This window comes from Corythoichthys intestinalis, chromosome 2 (assembly GCF_030265065.1).
Source record: "Corythoichthys intestinalis isolate RoL2023-P3 chromosome 2, ASM3026506v1, whole genome shotgun sequence".
Classification (NCBI taxonomy): Eukaryota; Metazoa; Chordata; class Actinopteri; order Syngnathiformes; family Syngnathidae; genus Corythoichthys; species Corythoichthys intestinalis.
Genome location: NC_080396.1, coordinates 41,150,530 through 41,173,754, shown reverse-complemented (window position 1 = coordinate 41,173,754; position 23,225 = coordinate 41,150,530). Strand labels below are relative to the sequence as shown.

At 37.1% G+C, this 23,225-nt stretch overlaps 1 protein-coding gene across 15 annotated transcripts in view; it reads right to left on the bottom strand.

The window, feature by feature from the left end:
- Window positions 1–23,225, bottom strand: part of LOC130905999 (neural cell adhesion molecule L1-like protein) — a 104,877-nt gene that overhangs the window by 66,893 nt on the left and 14,759 nt on the right. For 13 of the 15 annotated variants that reach the window (XM_057819910.1, XM_057819842.1, XM_057819877.1 and 10 more), the window contains exons 1-6: window positions 15,370–15,504; window positions 12,885–12,962; window positions 12,569–12,740; window positions 7,141–7,249; window positions 6,854–7,047; window positions 4,735–4,857 (exon numbers count right to left, since the gene is read on the bottom strand). In XM_057819910.1, the coding sequence (XP_057675893.1) occupies window positions 4,735–4,857; window positions 6,854–7,047; window positions 7,141–7,249; window positions 12,569–12,650 (508 nt within the window). In that variant the 5' untranslated portion in view covers window positions 12,651–12,740; window positions 12,885–12,962; window positions 15,370–15,504. Of the gene's footprint in view, window positions 1–4,734; window positions 4,858–6,853; window positions 7,048–7,140; window positions 7,250–12,568; window positions 12,741–12,884; window positions 12,963–15,369; window positions 15,506–23,225 lie in introns of those variants that run through there. The other 2 variants (XM_057819860.1, XM_057819851.1) reach the window with 2 other exon arrangements.

Here is a 23,225-nt window from a genome sequence, read left to right as displayed (position 1 = left end):
TCATTTGCAATTTGAGGTAAACAAAATACAGTGGTACCTCTTCATACATACGAAGCTAATTCGTTCCAGGACCTTGTTTGCAGGGGTCGCGTTAACCGAATATTTTCCGTCGTTGACCGATTTTTAAAAACGGTGACGGAAAAAACTGAAGTCCATCCGTCATTTTGACCGGTTGCAATTCACACCCCAGACCACAGGGTGGCGAGTGAGCATATTAATTAGCTATTGTCTCTCTTGATGCATGACGTCGTTGGCCTTACTCTGAAAAATGTCAAGGCAACTGAGTGTCCGAAGTTTCTTCAAAAAGCCCCAAAACGATGATGGTGTTGATAAAAGAGGTGAAAAAACAGGGACTGCACAAGCGGGCACGCAATTCAAGTCCATGCGCACCAGGAGGAAAGTGTGAGACTACGTTCAGGCCACAGCAGGTGAACTGTTAATTTCATTGTTCCATATGCTACATATGGTAGGCTACCTACCTACTGGGGCCAGAGTCAGCTGTTTTTGGCACTGCGGAGAAAAAGTTACATATTCATCTGCTTGATGTGTGATGGCACGGTGTGGATTCGCTGTTAAGCTTGTTCGGACAGAATATTAATTTAAAATGAATGAAAACTAAATACTATTGAATATGTTGAAGCGGTATGCAATGTTAAGAGTCTTGTTAGCTGTAGGCGCACTATCCTATTCCCCTCACTATCCACTTGCGGGGGCCTGCGCTTGTCAGTGACGTTCCTTATTCTCGCTATATGATTATACAACTTTAACATTTGTTAATAATACGCTCTGTGTGTAGTATCATCCATCGCTTTTCCTTTTTAAATGGGATCTTAAGCGAACGCAATAAGTAACAACGGGAACATTTTTAAACAGGCATTTCACGGGAGAGCATTTCGACTCTTCGGCCAATCATATAGCGAGAGCGAGTGGATAGTGAGGGGATCGCGTGCGGCTCTTAAGTGTCTCTGTCATGTGACTATAGGGATGGGAATTGATAGGATTTTTACGATTCTGATTCCATTATCGATGTTGCTTAACGATTCGATTCTTTATCGATTCTCTTATCGATTCTAATTTGGGGGAAAAAGAACAACAAACGTTTTGATTGGCATCGAGTTTGTTTAATCAGAACTCACAACCTTACAAACTCACAACGAGATCAAAAGAGGCCCAAAGCCTCAATGTTAACTGTGGCAATAAGTGGCAAATACACAAGAATGTGTAACATTTTACTGAAACATTTATCTAATAGAAATGAAAAATATTGGTATATATTGGGAGATAGGTTGTTGTTCTGCGTTTGGCAATATGTGTTAAAGCAAGGGTCCCCAAACTTTTTCCTGTGAGGGCCACATAACTTTTCCCTTCTCTGATGAGGGGTCAGTTTGTAACAAAAAAAGTGTGACGATTGCAGAAGTGCATGAATGTAAAAAAATTATTGTTTTTCAGAAAGCCACAATCAAATAATCCTTTCTGGAGTCTTCACGGAATGAAAGTAAATAAAATAAAAATAATAATATAATAATAATAATAATAATTAAAATAAAAAATAATAATATAATAATAATAATAATAATTAATAATAAAAACACTATTAATTAAATTGATAATAACCAAATAACCCGCTCTGAATTCTTCAAGGAAAAAGCCAGGAAATAAATAACACGATTGAGAAAAAAAAAAATTCAAAATGGCCGGACCAAATGTGGAGGCGGGCCGTATTTGGGTCGCGGGCCGCAGTTTGGGCACCCGAAGAAATGCCGCATCAAAGGGAGTGAGCGTGCGAAGTGAGAGATGGAAACACTTCTACGAGCCTACGTTCTTTGTTAATGTTAATATCTACAGAGGCAACGCCTGTATGTATAATCTTTTGTGTTGTTGTTGTTGTGTTTCCACTCGCGATCGGACACTTAAATCCAGTTGTGTAGTGGTTTCAACGATGTGCTAATGCTAGCGAACGAATGCTAACCATACTGTTATTAGCAGCTAATCATCGTTGATTTACGTTGACGCAAACCTGTTTGTTATTGGGGACGAAACTGATTTGTTTCATTTCTATTTTTAGTTTCACTCTTCAAGTGATGGTTGAATAAAGTCAGCAAATTATACCAACGTCTTCTGTATCGTCATTTCGGAGTTTAGCTAGCTGTATAGACCCTACCCACCGACGTCACAAAACCACGTGCTCGCTGTATGGTTTCGCCCACTTGTCCGTCATTTTGTCTCTGTATTAGCATTGGTTTCAATTGATCGAGGAATTTAAAATGCATTTCATGGAAGACCCGGTGCTTTCTGATGCCGTAAACTCACTGGATGTGTTGCATAAAAGGCGTTATGTGGAAAAGCTTCGTTCTATACAGTCGCCAGATCCATATTTGATGCCCAAATCGATGTTTTTCGACCCACTGTCTTCGCCCTGTCTGCCTGACATCTCCTACGCTGATATTTACAATTATCTTGTCCACACAAAATCAGCCTATTCTCACGAAAATTTGAAAAACTTCAAGAGCTTGGAGGCTTATAAATACTTTGTTGCTGGTTGGGTGAAACAGGTCCTCGTCCACGAAAATTCGGCAGGAATCTATCTTGTGCTTGGAAAGGTGAGTTACGAAATTTTCAATTCAAAATCTTTTGTTATTGCTAACATCCACTGTCAAGTCTAATGTATTTCATGTCGTTTGTCAATGGAGTTAAGGCTTTTAATGTTTATATGGTTTAGCGATAGCACTCTCACTACATACATACGTGTATGTTGTCGGCGATTAGCCTAGCAATGATCTTAATTGTGGTTATTTGTCAGCCCAAAACCCTCTAAGTATATCTTAAATGCATCTTACCGGATATAAAATGACTACTACATAGTCTGTGGTGATTTTTTGGTGCCCAGTTTTCACGTCGAATTGCAGCCGTCCATTTTGCTCTCCTCTTTGGATCCCTCGGAATACGGTAAAACTTCAAGTCTCTCCTTCCATCTTCTCTGTTAGTGCAACCAACAGCCACACACGCCTTCACCATTTTGATTATTAATGTTAAGGAGCAGAAAAACACGCCGTAAATAGGAGGAATGTACGTAGCCGTAACAGGTTAACACTATGTTTTGACGGACAATTGGGCGGTACCATTCAGGAGAGCGGAGTTGTGACGTCACGTGGGTAGGGTCTATAGCTGTCTCGGTGAGGACAGTGCAGTCTATTCCCTCCCGATGCAGTTATCTCCACCTTGCAATGACTGCAAGTCGCTTTGTTGTAATTTTTCCTCGTGAAGTGGAGACACACTTTCGAGCGTTTGAACCTACGTGCTGTCATTGTTATGTTTATGGCTGCAATGCTCGTGCTTACCCGTCGTAACCTTTCATTTTCACACTCTTTCCTGGTGAAGTGTAGTCCAACTTTGGAGCGAGTGGTTCTTGGCGCCATGCTAGTTTGATGCGTCTGGACAACAAGACACGTCACGATGCAATACGCGTCTTTAGGAATCGTTAAAGGGATCGTTAAGGCTTTTTCATTGTGATGTCGAGGCCTCGAAACACTCGGAACCGGTTCCGAATTGGAATCGGATTTCGATTCCCATCCCTACACGTGACTGTCGTAGCCGGTAACGCGCTCGGCCAAATGGACACACAAGTACGGAAGGTGAATTATGCCAAACAAAGGGTCACCACAATGTCATTGTCATCATTTTAAAAATTTAAGTGACGGGTAAAAATAGATTATGACCGGATTTTTATGACCCTGTCAGTCAAAATGACAGACAACGAAATTGTCTAGCGCAACCTCTGCTTGTTTGTAAGTCGAAATGGTCGTATGTCGAGCAGGATTTTCTCATAAGAATAATTATAATTCCATTAATTCGTTCCACAGCCTGAAAAACTACACTAAACCCTTAATAAATACTGCTGGTACAATTACAAATGGCAATTACATATAGTAAAACAATTAAGTTATAAATAAAAACTGGAATAATAAAATAATGATAATAATAATTCCTGTAATAATTCCTGCCTGCTGTACCTGAACACACCGCTTGGCTGACATGCCAGAGAGATAAAGGTGCAGTGGAATTTTTACTTTCTCTTTTAATGTTTTGTGGTTGGCGTCAACTGCGCCGGAAAGTAGGCGTGTTGTGTTGCACAAGTTGTGAAATGAATTATAAAAACGTAATGAAGCTGGCAATTTCTTTGGCAATGTTACCAAATAATAATTGTCACCTTAACTTATAAAAGACTGGCGAACGGAGGAGGACCGTCGAGATCTTAGACATTCTTCAGCCTGATTGTCGAGCCAGTTCACGGATGCACACAACACGCTCATATTTTTCTATCATTTGCATCTTCATTTCAATGGTGTCACCTTTTTCCTTTTTTCACCACCTGCACTAACCTTCCCTCACAAGAAAATTCGCCGTACCGTCCGTCTTGCGGCAAAACAAAGAAACTGCGGCGCTGTCATTAATCGTCGTATTTGGAGCATGTAGTCGGATGTAGAAACAAATGGCGAGTCAAATTTTATGTCGGATGTCAAACAGATCGAGTGTCGAAGCGATCGTACGTCGAGGTACCACTGTATGTGACAGCTCCACGCGTGATGCAGTACTGCTGCACATCATGGCAAAAATAATGCACTTTTCTCTGTAAATTAATTGAAACTGAAAAATTCGTTACCATTGTATTTGATACAGCTCTATGTCATATTGTTCCAGCTGGTCAGTATAAATGACAGATAATTCTTAGCTTACCAATGGACATCCAGTGGATCTTCCTTGGGGAAATGCCTTTTGGAGGGTTACACTGCAAGACAAATGGTTCCCCCTCCTCAACAACAATTGGTTCGACTGTCTCCTTTGGAAATTTTGGCATACCTAATTAAAAGGGAGAGAAAACAAACACTAAAAGATGGAAAACTGCAATTAACAGTATATCTTAAAAGGCGTTTGTCTGCAGTTGGTAAGAGCAGTTGAGCTTTTACATACCTGTCAAGGTGTACGGTTTCAGCAAAATTTGTACAAGTGAACACTGATTTTTAAATCTGTATGCCGTACATTCAAAATCTGTACGTTTTTCGTGCATTACGTTTTTTTTTTTTCCCTGTTCGGATTTTGTCACCTCTTCGGCAACGAGACAATGTGCGTTACGATGTGTTACTACGTTGGTTGAGAAGAAGAGTGTTTGTTGTGACGTTGTATCAAACGCGATAAACAGACGCCATTTTGAAGCAGTAGACTTCTCAGAAAGGGTCGGTTGTAGTGAATCTTCCGAGCGAACTCCAGTAACTTTTTATCTAAAGTAGCCTACTCCTAAATCGGCAAAATCTTGCCTTGAATCTATTTGTAATTGATAAAACAATTTAAAAACTTTAACGTGTCGAAAGTAGACAGAAGGGAACTAATGCAAAAACGGTAGCAATTTTAACACCTTTAACAGTTGATTCACAACATTAAACGATTTCCAAACATAGCAAAGGTTACTATGTTTTTTGTGTTGTTTTTTAATTAAAAAACATGAAAGGAAACACCAGTTACTTTGCCAAGTAACTAATTACTCTTACATTCAGGTAACTGAGTTACCGTATTGGCCCGAATATAGGACGGTGTTTTTTGCATTGAAATAAGAGTGAAAAAGAGGGGGTAGTCTTATATTCGCGGTCTAGACATTATACCCATTCACGACGCTAGATGGCGCCAGATATCATTGAAGCGATGTTCTGTCATGACAGATCTCAGCTACTATCCCCATTCACGACGCTAGATGGCGCCAGATATCAATGAAGCGATGTTCTGTCATGACAGATCTCAGCTTTTCTCAAGTTTAACCAGTTTGCAATGTTTTATTGCAATGTTTTTCCTTATTCAGATTTGTTTCAAGACTACAGTTACAGTTAGACTTCACTTTGATGGTTAATGCAATTATTGCAATTTTGTTGTTTTATCACAATAGATTGTTTTATTTACATTTAAAAAACCAGACGCCATTCATTTACGAATGTGATTGCACTTTAGTTTGCATATTTAAATGTTCAGATATTAAGATTTGAATGAGACAAAATAACATGCTTTTTCTCTCAAATATATTGTTATAATCATTTGTTTCAGATGTACTGTAATTATTTTCTGTATAAAAATTAATTTGGTGGTCAAAAAGTCTTTTTTAAACTTGAGTTTTGAAAAAGAGGGGGTCATCTTATAATCAGGGCCGTCTTATGTTCGGGCCAATACGGTACTAAATCAATTACTGTTTAGGAGAAGTAATTTGTAACTGTAATTAATTACTTTTTAAAAGTAAGATTAACAACACTGGTCATTAAGATGAAGTCTGCAGAATGAAAAGTGATGAAAGCGGAGATTTTATTCTGCCAATTTGTTACCGACCACAATTTGCCTACAACCATTGCTGATCACTTCTCAGAATTAGCAAAAGAAATTTTCCCTGACTCAAACATTGCATCGGTAAGTTAATTTTATCAATTGACCTTTTTAATTTATAATTGGACACACTAACGAACTACCTTCATGTCAAACTGAATTGCTCGCTGAAGTGCCATGAAGTGCAGCCATCAAGACATGATAGAAATTGTCAAAAGTGCTACATACAATTATAACAAAAGTCACTGTTAATTTTTAGTAATTATGATGTAGCTGAAGATATTGATTGTTCTTTGATTGCACCAGGTTATATGTTACAATATTACCAATAAATTAATATTATTTAAAAAATTGAGTTTTATTTTTGTTTCATTTTGCACGCTATGTACAACGTTGTAAGATTAGTCACCAATTTGTAAGGGCATGCGTCACTATTTGTAAGATTGCCAACTGCCTCGGGTTGACAGGTATGGCTTTTATCATGAAGGTTACTCACTTGGAACTATTAACTCAATGGTCTCTGTCATGGCGGTTCCCAGCTTGTTGGAAGCATAGCATCGATATTTACCCTGAAATCGGGCAAGGCTTTTGTTTTGAAGCACAAAAGTACCATCAGTGGCAAGTTGGTAACTTCTGATTGTTGCAGGCTGGGGAGGAATAAAGTCCAAGTCATCTTTTGTCCATCTGTATCTGCTCGTGCCGGACAAAATGCATGTTGGTGAACTGAACATTCCACAGCTGTTCATAGTTTTTTAGTACGAGCATAAAAATATTGGCACTTACTCTGGGGGAGGATTTCCCCTTGCTTCACATCTAATTGTCACATTATTGTCAGAAGGAAGGGCAATAATCGGCCCAGTAGTGTGAAATACAATGGTAGGAAGCTGCTCCACTGGCATTAAAAGACAAAGACACAATGTAAAGATACTCTCGGTAACATGGATCAGTAATATTTCAACTATCGATCAGAGGTGGGTAGAGTAGCCAAAAATTGTACTCAAGTAAGAGTAGCGTTACTTCACAATAATATTACTCAAGTAAAAGTAAAAGTAGTCATCCGAAAAATGTACTCACGTACAAGTAAAACAGAATTTGGTGAAAAGAATACTCAAGTAGTGAGTACAGTAGTGTAGTGAGTGAACATTGTGAGTAACTGCTTATTGTTGTTTGATTTTTTTTTTTTTTTTTTACTTTATAATAATCCATTACATAACGACATGAAGCCAAAGGGGGAAAAAAATAATAGAATTCTGATGAGAGAAAACAAAAATGAAGGATTATTCGTCCAAAGAGCATGAGTGCCCTCTAATGGAGAAAATAGTTCTTAGTTTGAATAGTGAATACTGTAGTTCAAGGGTGTCCAAACCTGTCCGCAAGGGCCGCTGTGGGTCCTGGTTTTTGTTCCTACCAATCGAGCACAGACAGTTTAACCAATGAAGTTTGTGCTAAAACAAGCAGCACCTGAGTGCAATCAACTGATTACACTTGTGAGACACCAGATTGGTGAAAAGATGTCATCTTGTTTTGTAGGAATGAAATCCAGCACCCACTGCGGCCCTATGTGGAATAGTTTGGACACAACTGCTGTAGTTCCTTCGTAGTTACTATTATGAAATCATATCGCCGGTTTTCTGTTGTCAATGGGTACCAAATAAAAACTGGGAAAGAGGTTGAGTCATACTGGGGGCAGCGCTCTATTTAATACTTAATTTTTTATGGTGCTTTAAAGACGCCATGTGATTGAACAGGCTGGCATGATCATAGAACGGCAAGCTTGCGTCTGATTGGTGTGATGGAGTCATGTGATTATTGTTGCGACGTCTCATTGGTGAAATTAGTAGCGCTACTCTTGGCATCACTGGCAAAAAATAAATAAATAAATGTAATATGTAGAATAAAGAGGAAAAGTGTAACGACTCTTGTGTAGCCCAAAGTAGCGGATTAAGAGTAGCGTTTTTCTTCACAAATCTACTCAAGTAAACTTAAAAAGTATGGCTTAGTAAAACTACTCTTAGAAGTACATTTTTCTCAAAAAGTTACTCAAGTAAATGTAACAGCGTACATGTAACGCATTACTACCCACCTTTGCTATCGATACACAAAACTACTAAAATCTAATATAAGAACTGTTTGACAAATAATGCCTTTACAAAGATTGATCACTGCACAACCCACTTTGACCATTAATGTTTTTGTATTAGAAAGCTGTTTGATAAATTCAAAGGTCGTGGCTGGCTGTACATTTGGAATGAGATTTTTTTTTTTTTTTTTTTAAGAAATAGTCACTATTTTAAAACCGGCAGAGCTAAAAACTTCGATTTGTTTAAAGATGAAAATAGGGACACTGTGCAATTGTTGTTGTATTACAAGGGCGTACGTTTGCATAGGGAAGGTAGGGACATAACACTGCCAACTTTTCAGGATGCTCAAATTGTCCCCACCAACTTTTAGGCAACCTTTTTTGCATTATATAATGAGTTCAGTGATATGGGTAATTTAGATTGTCTTCCCATTTGTTGGAAGGATAGAATAGACCCTACCATTATAAAGTAAATTATTTTCATTATGTTCAGACTTACATTTATCCCTTTCGCTTGCTGAATGTGATGGGTCATTTTTTCCCTTCTCAAACGCACATTTGATTGGTTGATGACATGACCCCCCACCCCCTCCTCCAGCCACACAGACTAACACGCACACTCAAACAATCCCGCCGACAGAAGTACAACATGCCGCCTCCTCCACCCCCTCCGAAGAAGGCTATATGTATTGTATATGTAAAAAATATGATAAGATATATGATGATAAAAAATGTAATATAAAAAGACGTCAATATTGTGGAAGTGGGGGAAACACCACTAATTTTGCTACTAAAAGTCCAACCATCAGAGTTAGCATAGCACTAATCTGTGTGAACTTGCTAACTTGCAAAACTACTGCGGTCAGGCCAACCTCCACAAGGAACAAAAAAGTCAAGCTAGCCGTCCCTCATTTGAATCACTGTTTACATTATGTGCATTACCGTATTGCAACACGGTGGCTTCAGAGTGCAAGTCCCAAGAATGGGTCCACTTCAGAGGGACACTGACATGAAAAAAATATATATGTGAAATGAAATCACACATCAGAATTTCATGAGAGTTCTTTGGTTGGAGTCTTGGGGTAGTCTAGGATGCCTCAGATGTAGATCAGTCCTTGGATATCTTGGATATCTGACATATTTGTCATGGATTTTTTTCCCAGTCAATCACTTTTATATTACAATTAGGGCTGTCAAACAATTACATTTTTAATCGAGTAAATTACAGTTTAAAAATTAATTAATCGTAATTAATCGCAATGGCGTACCGCACGCATGCTATTTTTAGACCGTGACGTCGCATCGTAAAGCGGAAGTAAAGCCGAAGTGGAACATTATAGACCCGCCCTCGCATAGACCCAACGTAAAAAGTGCTACTTTTCTCCGGTAATCTTTCAAAAACGAACATGCCGATCACGCATTGCTTTTTTGGAACTTGTAGAAACGACTCTAGACATTACGACACATGACGGATATTTTCTTCATACGTTTCTGGAAACCAAAAACTCGAGAGGAAAAAATGTGAAGACCGAATCAACTTGCGTGGACTTTAACAACAGCTCGGCGAATCCATTCACGTTTCATATGCAGTAAACATTATGTTGGGTTGGCATAGTCTTTCAGAGGACAAAGAGGTAAGCCATCTTTATATTTTTGACTTATTTTTTTAGCGTAACGTTGTGCCGTACTGCGTGTCTGACAATGAGTGACCTGAAAAGAATTACAATGGTATCTGACTGCCACAGTTACCGTTTCTGTTATATATATATAAAAAACAACTTTAGTAAGGGGGAAGTGTAAATAAATTATAGGATTAAGATGTTTTATCAGTGAAAAAATTAAAAGTGTTCGTTGGCTGTCACTGAGTAGCATTTGCGATCGCTATACAAAGCTAACTAAATTACCCCCAAGAACGGTAAGAGACGTAGGACAACCAGAGGATATATAAGAAAGGCAGGGCTGATGGTAAAGGATAGATTGTTGAAACAGGAGAATGTCATTGTCAGTCGCGTCGATGAAAAAGCTAAAGCTATGCTTAGGTCGGCTGTTTTTTTTCGTCTTTTTCAGCCTTCGACACAAAAGCCATCTCTTTAACTGAACATTTTTATGTTCTTCCACATCTTTGCCAGTGAATTTGGCACCAGGCACATCATTTTCGGAGAGAATTGGTAGGTTTAACTCTGTAAACATCTCCTTTGTACACGATTTCCATTCATTTCCTATTAGGGACAAACGGTGGCTTGTCCTTACTTAGCAACAGTAGCTAATGTCATGAATATTAATGAGCGGAAGTGACGTGTTGCTTGCGGTACGCCATTCAAACCATCTATAAAATATGCCATATTTTTCTGTAAATTATTGTTGGAATGGAAAGATAAGTTTCTCTTAAAGCGATCCATGGATAGAAAGGCTTGTAGTTCTTAAAAGATAAATGTTAGTACAAGTTATAGAATTTTTATATTAAAACCCCTCTTAATGTTTTCGAATTATTAAAATTTGTAAAAATTTCAATCAAAAAATAAACTAGTAGCTCGCCATTGTTGATGTCAATAATTACACCATGCTCACTCATGGTGTAACACATAAAATCAGTTGGACCCAAGCGCCAGCAGAGGGCTCCAAACACCAAAAAACAAGTAACAAGCGGACATTACACTGTGCTGTCATTTTAATGTGTTTGAGCGGGGCATGTGCGTTAATTGCGTCAAATATTTTAACGTGATTAATTTTAAAAAATTAATTACCGCCCGTTAACACGATAATTTTGACAGCCCTAATTACAATACTTTAGTTTGAGTCTAGGCGTGCTCCAGTGTCCCCCAGAAGTGGACCCATTCTTGGATAGCTCCCCATTTTTTTTTAAATAAAGGGACTCGCACTTCAAAATGTTACTTTAATAGTTTTTGAAAACAAAGGTTATAATCGAATGTTGTATCACATGAACCAATTCAGATAAAAGTTAGTATAAGTCAATACAAATTTATTTTTGCTTTGATCATTTCGCCTAACAATTTAATTAGGTTCTTATTGGTGAGAAATGTTGCCCTGACCGCCGTTCACCCAATCTGTTTGGTCTTATCAATGTCCCGTCCACAGCGAAAAGTGTTCATGCAGGTTATGCTGCTTTATCATCTCTACCAATGTTGAGACCAAACCTATGCCCTTGTTGTATTAAAAGATGGATTGGGAGTCAACTACTACACCAGCTGAACCGTGCCAATAGAGGTAATAGACGAAGATGGCTATGAAAGTTGGTGGAAGTCAAAGTTTTGTTTCAATTTATGGCATGTCACATGAAGGCTATAGTACACAGATGGCGAGCAGCAGAGTTATCATCCTTTTTTTTTTTGTTTTTCAAACCCGTGCATATTGAAGTATGTAGGTATCTCCTTATTTTTGACAAACTGTAGAGCGATGTTCTCCATACATTCACAACAGGAAACTATAACAAAGTTCATTTGTTGTTTTCAAATTCTAGCCCTGTCAAATCCTATTTCTGCGTGCCATAGCATTTATGATTTTTGCTTATTTAACATTGCACACACACTGAAGGAAAAATAGACTTTATCTTCGATTAACAATAAATGAACAAAAAGCAAAGGAAAAAAAATGGACACACCGTACAGGGTGTAAAAAGTGACCATGTCCAGGGAAAAGAGGACCGCTGTGACCATACTGTCATTGGAGGTAGGACATGCATATTTAAATTGAGACCTCTATTTTTTTAAAGACTCTCATTAAATTGGTTAAAAATATTTCAATTATCACATTTGAACTAACATTGTTAGCTGTTGTCTACTCTGAACTGTTCAACTGCTTTGTCACCTTCTAAAATGTCTAAAATAACTTCAAAATTGTCACTCCATTGCAAGAGCTCATCTACTCTAATTGTTTGAATCTAGCCAGCTTTTACAAGGATCTCCCTCTATTAAATCTGATGCCACCAAGAAAAAAGACACTCAGAATGAAGAGAAGATTGTGGGAATAACTAAGAAACATTTAATCGAACAATTTAGTAAAGCTGCTCTTTAGGCCAGCAAGAAAGATATTGCTGTGTCTGATGAACCACCAAGAGTGTATCTAATGTATTTCCAATAATGATGGCAAGCAGATTTCAAATGACTCGCCTACCTTCTGGAGGGATATTGAGGTCTTTGGCCGCAGTGCTCAAGGCCAGCAGCACGACAAGCTGGAGACTCCCTGCCAGCCTCATCCCCTCCGCTGATCAATGTAGACAGAGTTAACGAATATGTGTTGTGAAAGATCAATTGGAAATCCTTGGACTTTGTAATACACAGCAGACCTGCAGAGTGACATTTAAAAACATGTTCATTGTATGTCAAGTATAGTTCATTTATATATACAGTAAATATATATAATCTGTTAATTGTATTTTGCATTTATTAATATATTTATAAAGTTAATTTATTCATGCTTTGTTATTTACCTAAGATAAAGGCATAGTAAGTATCTGCTCTGATCAAACGCAGCACTTGGTGAACCTCCCATGTGAATAGTTGCTTCTCTGCAGATAAACAAAGTGGCAGTCTTTAAAATAGGCTCTTTTGTATGAATAGCACTTCATGCAAAATGTCGCTGGATGCCAGAGAATATGAAAGAAAACACCAATAAGACTTAAATGCCATTAAAGGTTCGTCAAGTCATCTGTACTTCTCAGAGCTTTTAACTGAAAAATTCTATTAAAGATCTATTGTGCTTTCTTTATACAGTTGATTTTTCAAATAAGCCTCCCCTCAGCGAAATAATGATGTGCTTTATTAATGTGTACTTTGAGAAATGAAAAATGGGATTATGTACTTGTCAGGAGTTTATTAAAATTGTACATTACTCAATTTCATAGGAAAGGAACAAAATGAAAAAAGTGCAAATAAGTAACAGACAAATATGGGGCTTTACATTGAAAATCAATGGAATGAAAATGATTGTTTTACAACTTTGTGTCAAAAACACACAACATTAAAAAAAAATATACCCACACACACATATAAGATTCATAGGATGACTGCCAAGCACATATAAAAACAACAAGTGTTGGATGAAATCATTTCAGCCAGTTTAAAGAAAATAACGATTTGTAGTCGGCATTCACCAGTGCAGAAACCTCTGTCAAGGCCAAACTTGTCTGACTTGTTTCATTGAAAAAAAAATCAGGAAATGCTGGGCAGTAAGTTATAACATAAATGTGCAATACAAAGTGTGTGTACTTCATCGACAGATGGCGCATATCCCCAGCATTTACCACGATGCAAGTGTTATCAAAATTGAAAAATGATTCCCTTGACATTTCACTGAATTTGAACTGAAATTCAATAGGATCTTCCTTTACCATTGTCTTTGGTCCACCTAACAATGGTGAATTTCGAGAAAAAGACAATTGCACGTTCCAACAGTTATGCCAAAATATAATGCATAAATTCAGAGTGTGTAATACAAAATTAATTCAGTAGTTTGTAAAAATGCAGTGCTGGTACTTGTTTTACTTCTGAACCATGTAATAGGCATTTTAGAACAAATGGGCAACTTTTCAACAATCAGCCAACGTATTCATTTCTCCGAGGGTCCACACGCCAATGCATACAATAAATACCATAGTCATTTTCATATAGACATAGCAGTAAATACCATAGTACTGTTCATATAGACATAGCCTTAATGGGGAAAAGAATCTAATTGACATAAGACAGCATTACGTCACCCATTGTTTTGATGTTGTTAAACAACACAGCAAAGACTTGTCTTAACCTATTTTTCCCCTAGAAGTCTGTCTGGTGGCATGGCATGCTGACAGCAAACCCAACTGGCAGAGCTGTTGTCTGCTACGGTGGGTAGATCCAAGTATCAGACTATAAATTGGCTTAAGCCCATCGATGTTTCACGGCTTAGTTCTCACAGCACTGAGTCTGCGGTGGCATCCTTGGCAGTGCAAATGGCTTGGCCCTGCAGTTAATCCTGCAATCAGAAGAATGAAGGCTGGGATGTCCAACAATGACTGTGTAGGACTTGTAAAGACACTAGTGGGCATGTGTTGCCCCTTCTTAGTGAGGCAGGGTAATGTCGTAATTGGTGTCGATTCGTTTTAGGATTAAGCTGTTTGAATTTAGTATCAATTAAACAAATTGAGAAAGCATTATATACTATGTGGATTTTTTGTAATTATCTTCTTCTGGATTAAATGGTGAACAAAGCTGGTTAGAAATTAGCTTCAGTCTGCAAAAACACATTTTCTCACTGTAACAAGCTGCTTTCATTCTTAGACTTGTACAACTGTAAAGTGCATGCTCAAATCCATCCCTACACACAGCTTTTGGATGGGTTGTGCATTGCCAATACACTAGTAACAAATGATTCAGTGCCAGCAAAACCAACAGTGTGCTTTCAGAAAGGCCGTCACTGTTATAGTCCCTAGCCTAGAGGTTCGACCTTCCCTTCAAATGTGTGTTCAGTTACAACAACACAACATCAACTACAACCAGACACATGCCACCCATGTGCACAAATACTCTAACTGCAGTCCTGAAGACGGGCTGGGATAATTACTTTTTAATGACATGGGGATGTATCAAGCTGCAACTTTTCTTAAATAACACCAACAACCTTCATCATCAATTAAACAGAAAACTAAACATACTTTTAGAGACTTGCAGAACCTGAACACATGGCAGATCATAGTCTTTAAGTCTTAGGGATTGTGCTTCCTAAGCCAGTGCATGAAAAGTAGCAGAGGCTGCTATGGTAGACAACTAATCTTTGTTAACACACAATGTGCCTTAAAAAACTATAAAAAATACAGTATGAACTACTTGTTGCTGTGTCCCACAAAGTTTCCTTTACATTAACAGTTGCTTTTTGTAAAATGGAGATGGAAACTCTCCAAAAAATTGTGTGCAAACAGACTTTTAAGGAGTACTTACTACTTCTTGAGTCATTTTACTTCTTCAAGTGCATTGAAAAATTCTAAAAATCCATAGAAAGAACCAAGAGGGGAGAGCTCCAACTCCTCTCTCTGAAGTGATACATCTGACATGTCCTTCCTGCTCCAGTTCAGGCCTGCCCCCTTGAACACGCCTCCCCCTCTCACCCCTCCACTCAAGTGCCCTAAAGGGGTGACAGGAGAGTCGCTCAAGTGACATATGTCGCCAAAGCCTCTCGCTTGGCAAAAGAGACTATTTAAGCCTGTGACAATGACTGGGGCAAAGCTTGCACTGCAGGGGTTTGTCGGGACTATGAAAATGGAAGTACAAGCATGTCTCTCGCTCCCTTTTTTTTCTTTCTCTGATCCCTCCATCACGCCTTCCACAAACTATGCACGCCCATTTACACCACTCATGATTTCAATGCAATGTGTCTGAGCTCCATTGAAAGAAACAGGGAGTCATCTTCTTTTTGAAGATCGAAGCTTTTGTCGAGGGAACGCTCTTTGCCTTGACCTGCTCCAGGCTACTTGTATAGTAACTGGTGGAATGGGAGCACATGCTTCAGATAAAAATGTTGTTGTTTTCTCCTCTTCTTTTCAGCAGTTTGTTTTTCTAAACTTCCCTTTTTGTCTTATAACACCAAAATGTGTTTTGTCTTATAACACCAAAATGCGTTTTCCTCACAATTGGAAGTACAACTTCAGTTCTTGAATAGCGCTCAACTGTGAACACGTTTGAAAGAATAATAAGGCCAACAATCTAACTCTAGTCCTAAAAATCACAGGATTACATATTAAAAGGCACATATAGGAGAAACTTTTCTATTACCGTATTTATCAGACTATAAGTCGCAGTTTTTTTCATTGTTTGGCTGTGGGTGCGACTTATTCTCTGTAGCGACTTATGTGTGAAATTATTTACACATTATTATATCATTTCACGTGTTCTTTTGGTGTTTTGGAGTGACACTGATGGTTTGGTAAACTTGCTAGCATATTCTTCATGCTATAGTTTTAACTCTTAATACTGTAGCTATGTTACATTAACATACCGGCCATGTTCGCATTTCGTTGTTCATGCATCATGTAACATTATCATACTGTACACTTATTCAGCATGTTGTTCTCTATTGTTATTTTTATTTTAATTTGCATTTCAAGATGACATACAGTGAGTAGAGCAAGTATTTGATAGACTGCCAATGGGAAAACCCATTGGCAGTTTATCAAATACTTGTTCTCCCCACTGTATGTGTTCTATGTGTTGGATTTTATCAAGTAAATTTCCCCCAAAAATGTGACTTATACTCCGGTGCGACTTATATATGTATTTTTTTCTCTTTGTTGGGCATTTCATGGCTGGTGTGACTTAGGTGCGATTTATAGTCCGAAAAAATACGGTAATTAGAATTGCTTGATCACTACCGCACCTTAATACAAGTGGTCTGTAACAGCAAATGGCCAAGTGAAAAATATATACTGAAGTTATAACATTGCAATTTCTGCCATAAAAATCTATTTATTGTATTGTATTCTTTTTTTGTTTCTATGTATTCTAGTTACCGTATTCTTCTATTCTATTTATTTTATTTATTCTATTCTTATTTGCAGCTTGTTTATACAACACCTAAAACCACAATCATTCAGATGCTATCCTTTTGTGTTTGCCTTATAGAACTGAAAATGACTAACATCCAAAAATTGGGTACATATGCATTTTTATAGGTATCAAGTATCCAATTTTCACATATGAGTATGTCAAATGATGTCTTAAACTGCTTATCTATCTGGAGACATTATGTAAAATTCAGTGTCCATTGGATATTTTTGCAATGATGTGAATATATTTATGGTATAATAGCCTGCAATAGTATAGGATTGGGGGCTAAGAGCCTTTACGAATAGTGAAAATTTGTTTTCTGCATGTTTTTGGTTTTTGGGGAAGAAGGAAAATATATGGATCCAGCAAAGACTGATCTAAACCTCAACTGAGAATGAAGGCTAAATTTGTTCCCTCGTAAAAGTTAAAGTTTTTATTCTCTATTGAGATGGAACACAAGATAATTCCATGACACAATTTACTAATTTGCAATATGCTAGGGATTTCACACCATCTTGTGTACTCTTACATTGTAACAGAATGATAAATAAATGCGAATGGTTTAGTTTTTAAGAGAAAAGCTGAGGATAAGTTAAATGTATACCTCCACGAATAGGTGGAGCAATGGTGTAGTACATAGAACAGAAGAAAATAGGACTGTATTCATTCTTTAACATTTAACACAACAAATAATGACTATTCGGTATTTTGCATTTTTTCAGCATGGAATAATTGGCAGTAAGTGGAAAGGATGTTTAAAAGACTGTTATCATCACTTCAAAAAGACCTGTTGCTGACTGTACTATGCATAGCTGCCGTAAAAACAAAGACAACAACTTAGAGTGGAGCCCATCCGACCTGCGTGGCAACTCACAGCCAGACAGGCTCATTTGACTGGATGTGTACGTGCTCAAAGAGCAGTTTCCATCAGCGATACAAAAACTGCAGCATGCTCAACAAACACAATGAATACCATCTGATGACTAGCAAGAAAAGTTAGTCACTAGTAGGCCTGTAGTAGAGAATTATTTTTTGTGGCCAAGTGAACGAAAAAAAAACAAAGAAACTACAAACTTTACAGTTTTTTTACCTTTGCAATGCCTTTTAATTAAAGGTAAATTATTTGACAGGTTACAATGTTAAAAAACATTATCTAAAACTGTAAGTGCAAAATCACTTGTGAGTTATGACTGTATACCTGACTGAAGTCTTATACGACAACTGTCTAACATGGTTGATGCACTTCCTGTTGAGCGTTGTTCTGATAATTATATGTCTGTTACTTGTGTCTTGTAGCAAAGCATGCAACTACTGTCTGTAGATGTTGCTGTAACAGTAACTAATAGTTTGGTAAAATTAAAAAAAATATACAGGCTAATATAGGGTTAGGGTTGAGGGTTTGTTAACTTAAGCATTTATAATTTCTTAGTTAAGGGAAACATGTGCTACACTTTAAAATAAGGGTCCAAAAAGCATTCAGTAATGGTTAAAAAAGGTTAAGGGGGGGAACTTAAGCATTTATAATTTCTTAGTTAAGGGACACATGTGCTACACTTTACAATAAGGGTCTAAAAAGCATTCAGTAATGGTTAATAAAGGTTAAGGGGGGGGGGGGGGGGCTTAAGTATTTATAAATTTTTAGTTAAGGGACACATGTGCTACACTTTACAATAAGGGTCCAAAAAACATTCAGTAATGGTTAATTAAGGTTAAGTAATATTTATGAGGTACGTTCACGTGAAATACCATACTTAAGGTTAGGTTATAATCCATAATATATATAATACATTACTTAACATTAATTCACAAATACATTAATGTATTAATAAATAGTTATTAATGTATACTGGTACTCGAAAGTGATTGTTATTTTAAAATGAGAAACATTACTCTGTGAGTCCTTGGGTGCTGCTAACCTAACCTTAAGTATGGTATTATTTCACATGAACGTATCTCATAAGTATTACATCTAAGCATCTAAGCAACATTTACAACCTCTGCCCCTGATATTTGAGCTCACAATTGAACATAATATACATTCTTTAATGTCCGAATCATCGATCTGGATTCAATCTAATTGATCCAAATGCAAAACATCGATCCATATTGTCATCTTTTAGATATGCAGTTTTATTAAAAATAATGCTTTCCATTCAAATATCTGAAATGTTTCAGCAACAACACTATTAAAAATATTTCATTTTCTTTTGATTTTTTTTTTATTGTTTTACTGATTTACTGATTGTGGTAAATGCTTACATAATTTCAAATTAAATCTATTGAAGGCCCTTGAATTACAAATATTGCATCGTTGTCGAATTAATCAATATTGTATCGTCATGAGATTGGTGATCTACACCCCTACTGAGCATGTGCGAAAAAGAAGGCATATACAGATCACCATTAGTGCAGTTCAACATAAAATTGCTTATGATCCTTGTGTGAAATGAACATGAACAGTGTCTTAAAATACAAGAATATCATTACTAAATCCACTAAATAATACAGCTATTTTACACTGATAGGCCAGTATAGACGTATGGAAGTCAGGGAAAGTCCTTAAGCAGCATTTTAACATTCTTCCACTACTTGATACAGTCAATTACCACGGAGAAGCCAGGATAAACCTCAAGGTACCATTGTATCCTTTTAAAAAATACCATACCTAGAGTGTCATGTATACCAAATATCGAGGCCACTTTATCTGTGAGGTGAATGTGTCCCTTAGTTATTCCTTGCCAGTGCAGTGTGGCTCGTGTCTGCTTGCAATCTCTGAGCACCTCAACAAGCTTGTAATCATGCCTGGAATTCACACTAACAGCTCACACTGACACACTTGACAAGATGCACTTCCAGTATTATGTAAAATACATTTACAGTATAAAGTTAATAATATAAACTTGTTTCCACAGAATGTTTAATGGAAAACACCAGAGTTAAAATACAACCTTTGTCTTCAAATTCTTTGAAATATTTGTCATGTTTTTTTTTGTTTGTTTGTTTGTTTGTTTGTTTTTTTAACACATATTTAAAGGGATTACCATGTAGTTAATTGTAGCTACTTTATCCACACTGGTTTGAATAAGTTACTGTAAACAGGAGTTTGTCTGACATATACTTACTGTACACCCATTTATTAGAATCCAAAACACAAGACTCTTTGCGATACGAAGTTGTATGTACAGTACTTGTAGATATGATTCATTTGAATTTATGCAAAAATTAAATTCTTTTGTATATACACAAAAAGAGTAGTATGATCAAAACAAAACAAAAAAAGTGGTCGTTGTACTAGCACACAGGGTACGTGTAACAGGGTGGCAGAAGTTTGCCTGGTATACCAGACTCACCGCTGTTCCAGCGATTGAGTCTGGTGACCGTCCGGCGGATCATGTTCCGAGGGCCGAGCAAGCCACAGCAAACAGACAGCGGAGTGGACCAATCAGCGACGGGCAGACGTGACGTTGTTAAAGCGACAAGTAATTAGCGTGAGCGGAGAATGGAGAAAGTTTATTCAACATGGCTAGCGCCATGTTGACTGTTGCCAATGACTTGTTTCAATGTGTTTTTGGTAATTTAAAACTGGTTTTACCGCGGCTTGGAACATATTCTCAGCTCTCCCGTTCGCCGTCTGTGTTGTTGTAGACACGACTTTCGGCGCGCAAGAGTGACGTTACTCGTTAAGAACACTTCACGCAAATAAACGAATCTGATTGGACGATTGATTTTGTACCTTGCTCGAGAGGCCGTTAATGGGCTGGGTCCCAGACTATTTCTCACAGTGTTTGAAAAATACAGGGAGAATAGTCTGGCTGTGCCAGGCAAGGCAGAAGTGTCTTTACCCTTCATGGATGAGAGACATTGTGGAGATAAGCGGTCACTCTCACATTCATCCAAATACCAGCGATCTCCTCACATCATTTTGTCAGAGCCACTTATTGTATATTACCTAACCAACCTAACCTAAGAACCCATTTACCTATTTAATACTTTTTTTTTTTTTTTACCTAATTCTACTCAAGCCGTCCTCCTCAAATCAATATTAATGACCACATGCTTCATTGTGTTTCCATTTTCAGCATTAACAACAATGATTTCTGTACAATGTTCTCCTGGCAGAGAATTTATCATTGATGTGCTGTCACTAACTATATGGATTTCTATTTATGCACAAAATTTGTATGAATATGATGTTTGCTAATAGAGGTGTCACATTTTCAACATTCACACTCGATAGTTCACATTAAAAGCATGGAGAATATTCAGTTACACATTGTTTTAATGCTTATCATAACAGTGTCATAAGACAATCATAATCATGACACGGCACCTGTCATGAATATGAATAAATAATAATGACAAATGTCAATAACTGTCATTCAGTAAAAAAAATTGTCAATTTGATTCAAAGTTAACATTGTTTCAAATGTCGTTGGCCCTTTGTTAGGACACCTAGGCTGCTTTCACACCAGTGGTCAGTTTGGTTTGCTTCTATTCAGGGAGTAAATTGGTACAATTTTCTCCTTTTCAGTCTGGGGCATTTGTGTTCATGTGATGAACTATCATGTGAAAAAAGTGATAATTTTTATGTAAAAATTTGAAAACTATGATGAAAAATAATATCATGTAAATAGGTGAAAACTGTCATGCAAAATTGTGATAATTGTCTTGTAAAAAGTCAAACATTGGAGAGTTGAACAGTGATATTTTTTCTGTATTAATACAAAGTAGTTATTACTGTGTAAATACTCATGTAAATTTCAAGCAAAGAAAAGTTACTATAAAAGAAATCAAATGGGGAAAGTCTTAAATGGATTCTGGAGTTGTTATATATCATACTCTGCCTACAATAACAACACCAGATAACAGTCCCTTATTTTAGTAAAGCAAGGTCTGACTACGACTGCTTTAATTCATTAAATCACAAGAAGACTTGTGAAATGCCATTTCATGTTGTTTAGAAAGAGCAGCTGTGCAACAATCCTATGACTTAACATTAACTCCAAAGAGCTCGAATTACAGAAAGTAATGAAGGCTCCCTTCACCTGCCTAGTCTTGTCACATACTACACACACTGTGAACACTCACCCTGCAATTTATACACTGTAAACATGGTGACACAGAGGGCGGATGTAAAGCCTTAAGTCTGTCGTACACGAATAGTTTTTTTTTTTTTTTTCAAAAAAAATTCCATCAGCACTGACAGTATCACAAAGAGTTCAAAAGAAATCTGCACTTTTCATCTGGTTGCATTTTAGTCTCGAATGCAGAATTTTAGCCAAGATTATGCCTTTATTTTCAACTAAAATACATAATTACGATTAAAAACTATTTAATTTTTTACGCGAACAATGAAAGCAAAGTCATTTGCTGTTGTTCATACTCATGTCATGAATTTCTGTGATGAAAAAAATAATAAAACAGTTGCCCGCATTGTCATGACTAGTTGGCAATAGTTGTGGCTGTTGCAACATGATGGGAAAATACTAGTAATAGCTCTGAGTCACATAACAACTCTCACGCATTTCCATTTGACAAGACCAAAATACTGTAATACTGTACTATAAAGTCAATTGTAACAGTGTACAGAAAAGAAATAGAAATCTACCAAAATTAAACATTTACACATTCGGTAAACAACCTTGCTCTGATGTCATTGATGTGATTGTAATAAAGGGCTCAATTACTCAACATATCAATTCAAACCAGGCCATGCTTTTTGGTGAACACATTAGTTTCTATTTTCACGTCTAAATTTGGGTCTAGTCACATTCACTACGCAGGCATGTCATAGTGGATTTTGGCAATTTGAGGGATGTATGATGGTGGCCCTGAAGTGCAAAACACAATAGCAAATCAAAAAACAAAACATCAAATTCAACCACACAACGGCAAATCAGCAAACACAAGAGCAAATTCAAAAACACAACGGCAAATTAAAAAACAACGACAAATCAGTAAAAACATTATATTTACATTAATGAATCGGAAAAGGTAGGTATAAGTAAAAAAGTATCCTTATCACTGATTGGACGAATCTACGGTTAAGGGTAGGTACTGATAAACTAGGAAGTAATTCCGCTTCTGGGGTGATATTTGACATGGGTATTTAGAATTTGCCATTTTGTTTTTCGATTTGCTGTTGTGCTTCAAATATGCCATTTTGTTTCTTGAATATGCCGTTTTATTTTTTAATTTGTCGTTGTGTTTAGCACTTCAGGGCCACCGTAGAAGTGCGCAGTTAAGTACAAATA